General features: G+C 48.0%; 3 protein-coding genes across 3 annotated transcripts; 1 reads left to right on the top strand and 2 right to left on the bottom strand.

The window, feature by feature from the left end:
* Positions 1–3,292: 3,292 nt before the first annotated feature.
* BDV27DRAFT_153931 (Zn(II)2Cys6 transcription factor domain-containing protein) lies at positions 3,293–4,526 on the top strand (the record flags this gene model as incomplete). The annotated part of the gene is made up of 4 exons (XM_032071878.1): positions 3,293–3,424; positions 3,486–3,771; positions 3,869–4,428; positions 4,485–4,526. 4 exons carry the CDS (start codon positions 3,293–3,295, stop codon positions 4,524–4,526), a joined length of 1,020 nt encoding a protein of 339 aa, XP_031931632.1.
* A 271-nt stretch (positions 4,527–4,797) lies between these two features.
* On the bottom strand, positions 4,798–6,059 carry BDV27DRAFT_153932 (putative polyketide synthase; the record flags this gene model as incomplete). The annotated part of the gene is made up of 4 exons (XM_032071879.1): positions 4,798–4,968; positions 5,068–5,450; positions 5,513–5,721; positions 5,860–6,059. The coding sequence occupies 4 exons, from the start codon at positions 6,057–6,059 to the stop codon at positions 4,798–4,800; spliced, it is 963 nt and encodes a 320-aa protein (XP_031931633.1).
* Positions 6,060–6,403: 344 nt separating this feature from the next.
* On the bottom strand, positions 6,404–14,164 carry BDV27DRAFT_153933 (type I polyketide synthase; the record flags this gene model as incomplete). The annotated part of the gene is made up of 6 exons (XM_032071880.1): positions 6,404–11,619; positions 11,668–12,562; positions 12,618–12,730; positions 12,787–12,910; positions 12,967–13,474; positions 13,572–14,164. 6 exons carry the CDS (start codon positions 14,162–14,164, stop codon positions 6,404–6,406), a joined length of 7,449 nt encoding a protein of 2,482 aa, XP_031931634.1.
* Positions 14,165–14,552: the final 388 nt, after the last annotated feature.

Genomic DNA, 14,552 nt, shown 5'->3' on the forward strand with positions numbered 1-14,552 from the left:
CTGGCCGTGAAAGTGTTGTCATAGGATGTAACGCTGGCTGCAGCCATTGTCAGATAGAACGCCACTTAATGTCCAAATAAGTGCGCACTCACCACCCACCAAAGTTTTACATCTATAGGATGGTGGACAAGTCTATGTTGTAGGTGGAAAGAAGGAAGTGTATTTTAGGTAACACTGAGGCCGAGGTAACTCCTATAGCCGTGGGGATGTAAGACATGAGTGTGGATATAACATATAATTCCGCAGCATATGGCAACCGAATTAACGAGATACTGCGTGGCATGATGGGAAGGACAGATTACAAAATTCAGTCTTAGATTATGCGGCATCGTTTGTAGTCGCCATACATATATTAACAATATGGACAATATCCTTTATCGAAGAGGCAGTCAAAGGTGGTAAGGAATTATATGTAATCGCTTTGGCTAACTGGGCTTGAAGGAAGCGCGGCAGCCTGTTCACTGTATCATACACAAAATTGTAGGAGATTGTGCGTAACTTTTTTGTATTCGTCCCTCAAACGGGGTAGGCTTTCATGATTCGGGCCCAGGCGAATCTGTGTCTCTCAATTGCTTGCTAGACTCATCACTGAGGACAGCATAGGTGAATACCTATCCCGTTTCATGTATTTGTCTACCTAAATGAGAATACATCCCAAGCCGTGGATTAGAAATATGATTAGTCTATGCAGATCTTCTTGTTATCAGTTTCCAAGCTGCTGAAAGAAGTTCCAGATAATTAGTTCCCAGAAACCGGACTGGGGGGCTATACTGCCCTTGCCACATCTAGCCTCCCAGTTATCAATAGCTCTTACCCTAATTATGATCTAATAGATAAACCCCTAGAGAGAGCAGATAGACACTACATAAATATAAGTAGCACTAAGCTGACCAAGAATAGTAAGGTTGACACTGAGTTTCTAAGAAAGCCTACAGTCTACATAGGTAAGGCACTTACTTTCCCCGATAATAAGCCATAACAATATAGATCCTGAATCCACTGGTAGAGAGACCTATATGACCGCAACTGAAATTCTAGGCGGAAATACTTCCAGTCAATTATTACCGACAAGGACCATATAATGACTTAGTCCTCGCGAGATCGTCGCTTGGCTCGAACCCACATAGAGATTGACGTCGACAGTGAAATCCACGGAATGTGGAAGCGCCATCCGCGGGTGGAGTCCTTCTGAGTGATGACAGTTGATCATTTGGTCCGAACTGCATCAGGAAGACCTGTCAACCTTGCAGCTGATCCGAAATGTACATATAGGCAGCAAGCATCGGACGTCACAATGCATCGGATAAAGTTAATAGATAGACAGAGCATTAAAGAAAGCACCAGAACAGCGGCACTTGAATAGTATTGGTTTAACTTCCTTTTAAAATGTTGCCCCTGGGTTGGAAAATATTACCTGTTAAGATAGATCGCCATATAATTACTAGATTGTCAATCGCGTGGGGTGGGGTGGGATTTAGATATGACCAACCCAGCCACCCAGTCTCCAGGTTGCTGGATTCTACGAAGTCTGGAATATATGATAGATCTTAAGCTAACCCAACCGAAAATCCAGTAGATTCTATAGTTAAAACCTATTCTAACCTATTTACCCCTATTTAGCCTAGTTCAATGTCAAAATCCTTGTACAATTAACCAACGTCATACCCCGTACAAAAAGTGTGATAAAACAGCCCAGATTCATATTAAACGGATTAGATGTTATAATGTTAATCTAATAGGGGATATCTATCTGTATATTACTCCTTTACTTTGTAAGTTCATCGTCCATTACAAAGATTGTCACCGTCAACCTTCATACTAAAGCATTGGAATGTAGACTGGTAGACTTCTCCCCCAACATATCTGGTAACTAGGGACTTCTGTGAAAGGTTTGGCCACCGTGGTGGCCAATTCGATTCCCCATACGAATTATCATCGAACCCCGAAAACGGGAGACTCTCACAGTATAAGTCTTGGTGGCCCATATGAATTCTTCATGAACCGGGGAACTAAAAATCTCAGTTGAACACTATTTCGAAGCAATCAAATCCACTCCACGTGATCACCGGGGATGTCTCTACCTTCTTACTAACAAGCTTTATGCTTTCTAAAAAGGCAATGCCTACTGATTAAGCGAGGACCAGGAGACCTTAACCAATCAGAGGCTGGTCCCGGTAGTTGAGAAAGGTCACGAGTTGCCGCGCGCCGGGATTTATATATCTGTGGGGGTGGTTGTATATCATTTCCTTTTTACGAATCTTGCTAGCCATATACCAAATATAATAGGACCACCCTTGGCACAGTAGTTCGAATAGTTCTACTCACGATCCGTAAGCGAACCGCTCCACAGGGATCAACATGATCTTTCTGCACCCTATGTCGATTCTCAGTACAGGATTACGAATCATCAACCTTAACGATGAACATGATCTACCCCGTCCAGACCAATAAAGTGGAAGTTGAGGATCTTGGAGAAGCCGCCTGCGCTTGTGCGTTTTGTCCCACGTGTCAACGCTTGACAAATTGAAGAAATTGTCTTGAACTGACTCGCACCTTTCTGGAATGTGCACTATGGATGCGGTATCCACTCCCCTGTGTTCCGGACCGATTACTTGGATACATCATGTTTTCAGAGAAGTAATCTTTGCTGCGCCACAATTATGCGAGCCCTTCTAACTATAAGGGGTTATTTTGTGGGCGTACACGTCGGCTTGATCCACGCTCTTTCAATAAACGTTCAACCGTCATTCTCATGTGCAGATCGACACTTGAAGAACAGACCAGGTGGCCCGATTACTGGGCATCCTCAGGAAAGAAGACCCGGTGCATTTGTCACGCCCTAATCTATACCAAGTCGCATTGCCTAGTATACTTTGTAGCCCCCCTCGGTTGGAGTGGTTCGTGCTAGTATTTGATACACACAATTCCGTATACTAGTAGGACTAGGTGCTGCATAAAGGACTCTCATCATGATTGCTCCCTCTACTTAAGGGGTTAAAAGCACCGGTTAAGGAAAATCCCTCGGGGTTAAACGGCTAACACACGTCAAATACTCAATTTCATACGCTATCCTTTGACGGTGCTTGATGGCATGGTTCATCAACACCCGTATCTTCATAGATCAGCTTCAATAAAATTACCTTTAGTTAGTATAGTTGTTTCACTAAACTTTACAGACCATATCACAAGGGCAAATTGGAATACATGGATTGCCTTGGTTTCATAAAGTCAGTCAATCCCCAGTTATGTTTACTCAACACAGCGTTTATGAAATGATTTGGGAGAGTTCACCATGTTCCGCACATTTCGACACATCAATTCAGAGAACAGGCGTGACATTTTGGAAAGCGTCCTTCCACCCTTTGACAGGAAGCGTCAGGGCAAATTAACTCGTGTCGCCTGCATCCATTGCAGATCGAAAAAGGTACATTATCTTCACCGTGTCTCTTTATTAGTCATCGTCCCTGACGAGGCCTGCTCTACAGTTGAAATGCACTGGAGAACGTAATGGCTGCCGACGATGCCGATTGAAAAAGCTCGACTGTACTTATCCCCGTCCGTCCAGCTCAAAGTCTCTATCCAAGACAAAGGACCAAGAAAGAACATCCCATACAGACCGGCATCCATTAGCAGCAGGCAACCATGCTGGCACTGCATATATCAGGGAGCCGATTGTTACGAATAGCGTGATGATGGAGGGCTTCGCAGACGGTAATCATAAGCTTGACCAAATGGGGACGCTTGATGTTGCCAATTACTTCCTTTGGAACGGTGAGTTTTAAGACCGCAAGCTTTGTGTTTACCTCCAGTATCTCTTTGTCCTCTTCTAATCCTGTGGTTACTGATTTGGTCTTTTCTATCTCGTTAGAAAGCAGCCCTGACGAAGCCCACAATCCTGACACGAACACCATTGATTATCTTACCCAAGACGCATCCTTCTTTTCTATACCATGCTTTCGCGATTCACAACCAGATTCAGAGAAAGCCCATGGGGCCGGATGCACGCCAGAGCCTGCCTTTAAAACCGGAACCAACTCCAAATCAACCCCATGTTCATGCCTGCGTCAGATCCTACGCACATTCGAAACGGTCCAGTTAGCCACGGCCTTAGGGTTGCAGGACGCCTCAGAAGCCTTTTATTCCAATGCACGCAACACTCTCTGTGTACAAAAAGATGCCCTAGCCAGTTGTGAGACGCTTTTGGAGTGTCCCATGTGTAGCTCCCAATCTGAGCATATCACTATGGTGACCTACATCAATGACAAAATGTTGACCAGTATCAGAGATTTGGTCTCGGCTTCATCTATGACCAGATCTGTAGCCTACAAGGATGGCTTGATTGGCAGTCAATCAGGCAGCTACAGTGATCCTCGGGACACGGGGCTAGAAATCAAGCGATGGAAGCTAGACAATGAAGATGAAATGCAGGTGTTAAGGAGCTTGGTTAATGTGCGGATCACTAAGCTCAGTTCACTACTCAATAGGCTGGAGAGGATTGTTATGGTACACCAGTGGTCCTCTCATGAGAGTATTATCCGGGACCTACAGGAACGATTCAATCAGACGATTATCATGATGAGAATGGGATGACGTGAAGATGTTATATAAGGAAGTATAGTATAATATTGTAGAAGTTGTTATATTATATCAGGGAGAGTTCGCGATCTAAATGCAATGTCATTAAAGTAACCACCCACATATTTCTAGAAAATACACCACCTAAGATCAACTTCAAGGGCCAAGCATCCGAAAAGGAAGGAAGACCACCTGGCACCGTACGCTGATTCCATTCAGTGATCAAGGCCAATATTTTCCCACAAATGAAATTCCTTCCTCAATCCATTCCTCCTGCATGGAACATGCTTTGTCAAATCCATGCTCACCAGGCCGCAGAGTCAAGAGGACCGGTACATCTGGCTTTAACTTCTTCATCTTATACGCGAAGTTTGATGAGCATTCAGAGGGGACCTAAATCATATCAGCAATTTCCCGAACAAGGACTCCTTAAGCCAAACCCATTTTCAAGTCTGTACTGTGAGTCCAAGAGGTAGAGAAGGCAAAACGTACAAGAGTATCCCCAGTACCATGCATAAGCCAGATTGGACAGATGTCATCAATACCAGACACGGCTTTCATAATATCGAGGTCCTCGTGATGGGGTGTGTTGAAAATACGAGAGTAATAGCCTTGCTGGATCATACAGATGAAAAGGTGCCATGATTCTGTGGGTTCGGTAGCTGTTCGGATCGCACCGGGGACAATCCCACGTATGTATTTCCGAATTGTCAGTTCAGCCTGGCGAGCCGGAATGGGTGGCTGGCCCATGATGCTTTTGGGTCCAGGAATAGTGAGATATGGGATTTGGCTGTCGAGGCTGGCACTGCTGGTAATTACACATTTTATACGGGCTTCAGGATACCTCAAACAGGATTGAACTGCAAGCCAGCCGCCTGGACATTTATCAGCAATTTGAGTTGGATATCTTAAAAGGGGGTGATGATAAAAGATATACCAGAACTTTCGCCGTGCAGCGCAATTTGCCCCAAATCCAGATTTACTGGGCAATCTACCCAAGACATGGCGTCTGCAGCAGCTTCCTGGTGTAGCCACTCCCAGAAACAGTGGATGTCGTCAAGCACTTCTAAAGGGCTCGCTTCGGGTAGGAGACGGAAATCTGGACTGACAATGATGGCCCCTTTGGACAGCGCCATTTCCAATAACCTGTAACGTATGCTCTCAGATACTTTTTCTTTGTTCTTTCTTTCTTCTTTTTCTGTTTTATATATATATATATATATATATATATATGTTTTCTCCTTGTACAGAAAAAAAAAAAAAGAAAAGAAAGGGGAGACTCACCAGTCTGCATACCACGGCTCGTAGAGCCGATGGCCAACAATAAACCCACCACCATGGAAATGAACGAGCACTGGATAGGAGGCCCCCGGCTTTGTAGACTTTGGGATGAAGAGGCTTACCTCCAGGGGGTGGCCAGCGATCTCGCCGTACTCCCTGTCCACTCGGTGAAAGGCATCGAACTTTCTTCCAATAGAGCCCATGACTAATATTATCAATCTATCCTAGGCTTGGGAAGTTGGAAAATATGAAGAGAAGTTGAAAGGTGCTAGGAGGGAAAAGGCATCCTTTATATAACCAGAGAACTAGTGTTACACGTGTGATTACAATACTAAGACGATACGTAATGCGGCATAATTGACTATTCTGGTGCTGATCTATGTATTTATGTGGCCAGTCCTGACATTGATATACGGCATTACTACGCTTTTCACGCCAAACACCGCTCCGCTTTCACCATATATACAAATGCTGTCTTCGGAAAAGATCTCCTTGGTGGCCTGCGGTTAACCACCGGTATCCGGCACAATGTAGAAAGGTCTACCTATCATTTTCCCATATATTTCTCCTTCAGCTGGTCGACGGCCCTGTTGCCGAGATCTGCAAAACTTGCACCGCTCATCAATTGAAGAACACTGATGTCTACTCCCAATGTTTGCTTCCACCAGTTTCGAATCTCAATAGACACCAATGAGTCAACCCCGAACGCAGGCAGGGAAAGTGCCAAATCGACTTCTTCATCGCCAGATCTCATTAGGAAAACAGAGACTTGGCGTGAAATTTCACGGGCCAGGATTGAGGCGCTAGACAACTCGTTAAGTTTGCCCGGGTTATCCTGCACGGCCATAAGGAAGCCTTTCAATGCTTCGTCACCAGTGCCGCGGCCACCTCCGGTTGATGACTGCCCAGTTTCCAGATTGTAGCTCAGAGCCAAGCGTGGGTCGCGCTTCCAGATGCTTTGGCCTTCTGTGCTTGCAATTGACATCAGTCCATGGACTAGCTGACCTGGATTATAAAATCCGTCCATGGTCAGTTTGGTGGATGGGTTAGACCTTGAAATGGCGAGCTGGACACAGTCCAAGAGGCTTTGCTCTGAAATCAATGTGTTCAGCATCCTTTGGACGTTCTCACGCACTTCAAGATTGCGGCTTACAAAGCCGACTTCGTCCACTGCTCCCAGGTCAATAGCGGTGGCTGACATCCCCAGAGAACGGCGATATTGGGCGAATGCGTCAAGAAAGGCATTTGCTGCCGCATAGTTGGACTGGCCCCAGTACCCACATATGCCGGACAGTGACGATGCCATGACAAAAAAGTCCAGGTCTGACGGCAAGGCCTCATGCAAATTCCATGTGCCTTGTACCTTGGGCTGTACTGCAGCATTCCACTTTTCAATGTCCATCAGCAGCACGCCAGTATCGGCCAGAACCATAGCGAGTTGAAGGACACCCGCAATTGGAGCAGGGGCTGCAGAGACGGCATTACGGACAGCTGATATGTCACAGACATCGCCCGCGACTGCTAACACGTTACAGCCCATTTCGGTTAATTCATGCATCAAGGTTTTATCTTCCTCCTTTTTGCCAGCGGAGCGTGATAAAAAGACGATGTGTCTCGCGCCATTCGAAACCATCCAGCGTGCGATAGAACCACCGATTCCCCCCATACCACCAACAAGCAAATACGCCTTGTCTGGACGCAGTGACAGGTCAGGCACAGTTGGAGCCCGTGACAAATCTAGCGCCTGGGGGAAGTTGACGACGACCTTCCCCATATGTTGCCCTTTCTGGAGATATCTGAAGGCATCTTCAACACGATCAGCCGGAAATATGGTAACTGGGTGAATAGGAAGGATGTTGCCCTTTTCATAGAGTTTCATTGTCATGTCTAGCAGGCGTTGAACACTGTCAATGTCCATCGTGGGAAGGGTCGCAACATCTACTCCAAAGAACGTCCGATTATCTAGGAAGGGATCGAGTGCTAATTTTCCTCTCCCTAAGAGATCTCGTTTTCCGATCTCCACCATGCAGCCACCCTGTGCAACGCATTTCCAGGAGGCATGCAGAAGATCGCCAGAGAGTGAGTTGAGAACGACATCCACTCCCCTTTCGCCAGTGGATCTCATGATATCCTCCACAAAGCTGGAGTCACGAGAGTAGAAGATATTCTGCCGTGGGATCCCAATGGTCTCGACCAGAAAAGTGATTTTCTCCTCAGTACTAACTGTGGCGTATATTTGCGCACCGATCGATTTAGCGTAGTAAAGAGCCGCAATTCCAACTCCGCCGGCTGCACTATGAATGAGAACCGTTTGCCCACGTTGGAGGTTGGCTTTATCATGAAGAGCGCGCAGGACGGTGAGATATACAGTCGGCATGGTACACGAATCTTCGAAGCTCAAATTGTGGGGAATCTTGACACAAAGCTGACGAGGTACTTGGAGTTTCGTCTTCAGAGCGCCCCTGGAGGGGCTGATAAGTAATACTCGATCGCCAACTTCCAGGTCAGTCACTTCTTGCCCAACTGAAGTAATCAGACCAGCACTATCAATACCTAGTGGATTCCCATTGCCGTCACGGTCATCCACTACACCCATGGCACACATTAGGTCCCGGAAGTTCATTCCCACCGACTGGACATTGACCTGCACTTCATCGGAAGGCAGCTGTTCCAAGGGCTCCGCCACCCAACGGAGAGTATGAAGGAGACCCGGCTGACCAATGTTTAAGCTGGTTGTTGAATCGTCTTTTATGTCGTCTGTCAAGGCCTGGGGTAGGGAAAACCAATGCATACGGCTGACCTGAAGCGCCCCGTTAGACCATGCGTATTCGTAGTCTGGATCGAAATCAGATGAGCTTTCGTCCATCGCCTGCCGCTGGACAGCGCGCAAAACGCCAAGTATGGCCTTGGAAGAGCCCGGGCCAAAGTCTTGCATCTCGATAGTTGTAAGCGACAGGCCCAATTCAGAACGGAGAGTTCGTGCCATCCCCAGAACCTGAGCAAAACGTGGATTTTGCGGCTGAATCTGGGCTGGCCTGGTCAGCCAGATTATGTTTGACAAGGAATGACTTTCCATGGTGCGTAAGAAGCTGTCCAACCTCTCCCCGGGTATGTTATCAAAGAAAGGGAAGTCGAGATCGACAAAGGAAATGATATCCTGCTCCTCAGGCAATTCTTGATCATATAGCACGTGGTCTACCCCATATCCTTGAGCAAGCAGATGCTTTTCAACTTCCACAGCCGCCGGGTGCACCTGGTCCATGGAGAGAAGGGACACCTTGGCTGGAGGGATACTAACATGGTCACTGGTTTGAGCCACAATCATGGAATTCAGCTGGTATGGGCGCTCAGCATCGAGCCCAACAGCTTGAACGCCCTCGAAACCTGCGCCACGTAGTCTCCGGCCCCATTCTTCCGGCTGAATAAAGGGCTCGTCCGCGCGGCCATCAGCTGCACCTAACCACCATCCAGGAAACAAACCAAAGACAAAGTTGGTCCATTTAGAGGTATTGCATAGCTCTTGCAACAACAGCCGGCCACCTGGCTTAAGGAGCGTCTTGGCGTGTGTCAGCGTCTCATGAAGGCTCGGTGTCGCATGGAAAACGTTAGAGGCAATGATCAGATCATAATACCCCTCTTGGAAACCCTGTTCTTTCGGATCTTGTGATATATCGAGGATATCATATGTAATCGAGGGGTGGTCTTTAAACCTCTCTTTGGCATTAACAAGGAAACCTGGCGACACGTCCGTGTAGGTGTACTCCTGATACAGATGCTGCCCCATTTCCGAGCCTAAGCAGGCCAGAATATTCGCTGTCAGGCCACCGGTGCCAGCTCCAACCTCCAGAATTCTCATCTGCGGACGTAGGTGACCAAGTAGTTGCAAGAAGGTCTTGTATTCGTGCCTGTCCTGTAAACAGTCATAGTAGGCGGCAAGAAGGCCATCGCGCTGCATCAGTTCTAGCGGATCGGTTCTGCCCTCTAATAGACTAGGCAGATGCTCATAGCAGCGGAAAATGGCCTTTCGAGTGGCATCCATGCTACCGGTGGTATCCTGTCTGAGGATGCTCTGAATCTCGGTTTTTCGCTGATCTGGAGGCAAAGATACTAGCGTTTGTGCATCTGGTACCAGAGGATAATCAGGCTGCTTCGCACGATCCAACTGTTTGTATAGCCACGTGCGATATGAATCCAAGTGATCATGCACTACAGTGGCATCGCGGATTGATTCTGCAGCATCTAGGACGCAAAGTAGAAACAGTCGCTCGTTGAGAGAGTTGGCAGATCTCAACTCAGGATCATTAGTTGGAGTGATTAGTGCATTACAATCGAAAAAGTCGAGATGTGGTTTCCACACCAGGTGTGCCGTCTCCAATGGCTTAGATTCGGCGTCAGCTTCATTGTCCAGGGCAGAGAACTGGAGACCCTTCAGAAAGAAGGCCGGCTCTCTTTCCGCCGTGATTGCGTAAGAGTGCGCTTGACCTCCCGCACAAGTCTTTCCCATCGAGCCCCAGCTGTTAATTTGAATTGGCTGTCCCGTGGTGCCACCACGAACATAGATCTCGTCGATAAATGTGGGTAGAAGGGGCTTACGAAGGAGGCGGGGCTGGCCACGGAAGAGGGCTACTATGCAAGACTGGAGGATGAGATCTATCGTGGTAGGATGAAGGGCATAAGGAGACTCCGTCGAGTCTCTCTTATCCGAAGCTATCGAAAACGAAGCCGACTCATTGACTGCCGCGGATATATTCCCTAGGCCTGTAAAACGAGGGCCATAGCGCAGCCCAGCACTCGCCATAGCATTATACCATCGCTTTTGGTCCACAGCGCGAGGAAATGACGAGACGTTGCGGTCCGAATATTGAGAGGCGCAACCGCCTATCACCAAGCCAGAGCAATGCTTCGTCCACGTTGATCCATTATAGGTTTGTATAGTAAACTCATAGTACTTCGAGTCGAGAGAGTCTGTCAACCGGTGCGGGCGAAGGCTGGTGATGATTTCAGTTGGCTGGTTCGGTTCGAGGATCATTCCTGTCTTGATAGACAATTCGCGCACTGTGAAGTCATCTAGACCCGTCAACTGTCTGATGGCTTCACCCGCCATCGCGATGTATCCAGCCGCAGGGAAAATGATATCGTTTCCAACACAGTGATCCCGGAGCCACGGAACATCACTCAGACGTAGCATCCCCCTCCACACGGGCTCAACATCACTGTTTTCGATGGTTCTGATGCCGAGGAGGTCATGTGGTGGAAATTTGCGGAACCGGGCATTCTTCATGACTCGAGTCTCGTCCGAGTATGCTGTCTCACGGTGCCAAGGATATGAAGGCAAGTCACAAAGGGGTCTATAAGGGGATGAGCAAGTTGGATACGTGATGCTCACCCCCCGGCAATGTAGCTCTCCAAGACAACTCAAAAATGAAGTCCTTCCGTCTCCATCTCGCTTTAACACGGACAGGTACGGGTTAGAAGCATTCTGCTCAACGAAGATTTGTCGCAAAGGACCGGCGAGAGCAGAATGAGGGCCAATCTCCAAATGTATACAATCACGCAGCTCCTCCCTTTGGAGGATCCTTTTGCATGCCTGATAAAAGAGGACGGGACTCTCTAGGTTGCGTTGCCAGTATCGAGCGCCGAACTGCGACGCCTTCTGTTGAACAGTGTCCGTGACGGTAGAAAAGAAAGGTATCAATGGTTCTTTAGGGTGTAGATGGTTTGCAATGAGGTCGTGATATAAATCACCGACCTCTTTCATATGGTCTAGATCTTGTCAGCTACCAATAAACTCCAGTGAGCAGACAAACAGACCTGAGTGATACGCTTTCTCGATCTTAAGCATTCGTTGAAAGACATCAGGTTGATCAACATGAATTTGTTGAAGCACTGCTTTCAACGGTTCGGAATCCCCTGAGATGGTGACACTGGATCCACTATTCTCGCACGCAATGATAACGCCTGGCACCAACCATGGAGATATCTCCGCGCGTCCCAGGCCGACAGCGGCCATTCCCCCTGGCCTTTTCTGCAGATTTGACACATATCCTCGGTAGTAGGCAACAATAATGGCATCCTCCATGGATATCGTGCCCACGGCATATGCGGCGGCAATCTCGCCACTTGAGTGACCGAACACCCCTGCCGGAACGATACCCCATCGTTTCAACAGGTTGACTAATGCAATCTGAATGGCGGTGCAAGCCGGTTGCGAGTATTCTGCTTGGTTAATCAACGATGCTTCCTTAGGCTTCTGAAGCTCATCTTCCAAGGTCCAGATGGGAGGCTTATCCAGTCGCTGGAGAATCTTGTCCATATCATGGATATCCTGCATAAACTCAGGATATCTCATCATAAGGTCATAACCCATTCGAGGCCATTGGGATCCTTGTCCAGTAAAACAAAATACAATCCGCTGTGGCGACGGAGCTTTGAATGGTGCAGATACCACGCAATTGTCTGCCCCATCGGTAACGCAAAACCCTCGCACTGGGAGAGACTCCCTCCGATAGGCAAGGGTATAAGCTAGATCATCCAGCTGGTCCACATGCTCTTGGGCATACGAAAGAAAGTTATCTTGCATTTGCCTTAGAGAATTCTCGTGGCCGGCGGACAAGAACAGGAGGGTCGGGTGCACCTTTGTCATATCGGGTTCGAGTTGCGACTGAGCGTTGGACGATCCGTAAGATGCAGCAGAATCCAATACAACCTTATAACTAGTGTCAGCATACAGTGGTACCATTGGAGGTTGCACGAATTCCTACATGCACATTTGTACCCCCGATTCCGAAACTGTTAACGCTTATTCGCTCCAGACGATCTTCTGGCCACGGCATTGGCTCAGTCGGAACCCTCAGACGAGCTTTCTCCCATGGGACTGGATTGATAAAAGTCAGCGTTTAGTTATCATACATATGGAAATACAATACTCACTCTTGGGGTTGGGCTTTTCGAATTTAATGTTGGGGAGAATAATACGGTTTTCTAATTCTATAACAGCCTTCATGATACTGGTAATTGCAGACGCGCCTTCCGAGTGGCCCAGGTTTGGTTTGACCTTGAAGATGTTAGCCAACCCGCTAAAGCAACGTAGAATCAATGGAATGAGCTTACTGCGCCAAGGTATACTCCATGATCACCGAATACCCTTGCCACTGCATTGGCCTCAATCGCATCGCCGACAGAAGTGCCTGTGCCATGACACTCAACCATCGCCGTCTGCGAAGGATCGCCCACTGATTGATAGGCAGACCGAATCAATGCTTCGTGGGAGTCGATGTTCGGGACCGTCAGCGCTTGTGATTTGCCATCGCTGTTGGTGCATGTCGATCGAATAATGGCCCGGATGGGGTTCCCATCACGGAGGGCCTCATCCAGTCGCTTGATGTACAGGCAATTTACTCCATCCGCCCGCGCATAGCCGTTTGCGCTAGCGTCAAATGTTTTGGACGACGCATCAGGGGAAAGGGCGCCACCCTCGGCCATGAGGATTGTGGTTTCAGGAGAGAGGATGACACTCGACCCAGCCACAATGGCTGACGAACACTCTTCCAGTTGGATCGCCTGACAGGCTAAATGGAGGCCCAGGCCGGCCCCAGAGCAGCCAACACGGACGGTCATACTATGTAGAAAGTAAGTTAGTTCCATACTTCCGTACTTCTACGGGCGTTGATGAAGGTTGTTGTACTTGCCTAGGTCCTTTTAGATCATATTCATACGAAATCCGGTTAGCCTGAGTCAGATCCATATAACCTGTGATGGAAAGGAAACCACGGTTGTGGCTATCCTTCGCATGGATATTATTCCACTCTTCACCAAAGCTTCCCACATAGCAACCAATGCTTTTTCCCCGCCAGCCAGTTTCACCAGCGTTTTCAAATGTTTCTCGCACCACTTCGAGAAGTACGCGCTGCTGAGGATCCAGTTTCTCCACCTCGGCCAAGCTCATTGAAAAAAGAGAGGGGTCAAACCGAGTTAAGTCCTCATCATCAAGCCAGTAGCCATGGTCAATAGGCAGACTGCAGGGACGCCTGTGAGGATCGTAGAAGCCATCATTGCCGAATCGATCCTTGGGGATCGGCTGTCGGGCATCTTTCTTTGTTCTCAAAAAATCATATAATTTTGACGCGTTGTTGATACCACCGGGGAGCCTCATTCCCATGCCACAAATGGCGATGGGCACCGGGTGTGACTGTTGCTTGCCATTTACAGGCGCGATATCTTCGTTCGGCATGTCCAGCATACCGTTCACAGCTTTGGTCTTGCTTCCCCCATTGGTTGATGAGCATCCATCTGTACTATGTGGCGACATGATGATCGTAGAATTGAGAGAAATAGGTAAGTGAGGTATGATTTGGACAAGAGTCTCTAGATATTTCAGTTCTAATCGGACGGAAGAAAGAAAAGCACGAATAAATATCAACTATAAGTATCCAGGCCCCCCCTCTACCGTTGGGCGCCTTTGCCACCCATGACGACTCACCTGTTGGCGTCGGCGCGTGGGTGATATTCTATCGGCCATGTCTAGAAGGGGGCAGTCCGAAGTATTGTGTGCCCCGTGCTCCGAATGGATTACAGGAAGGACATCATTCCGAGCTTTAAGACAGATGATCGTATCCGACTTTGAGTCTCTCGAGGCGGGGAAATGGTGGCACAATGTGAGGTATAGAACGGACTAATTTACTTCGTCTAACGTATAC

The sequence above is a fragment of the Aspergillus caelatus genome (genome assembly GCF_009193585.1).
Source record: "Aspergillus caelatus strain CBS 763.97 unplaced genomic scaffold BDV27scaffold_21, whole genome shotgun sequence".
NCBI lineage: Eukaryota > Fungi > Ascomycota > Eurotiomycetes > Eurotiales > Aspergillaceae > Aspergillus > Aspergillus caelatus.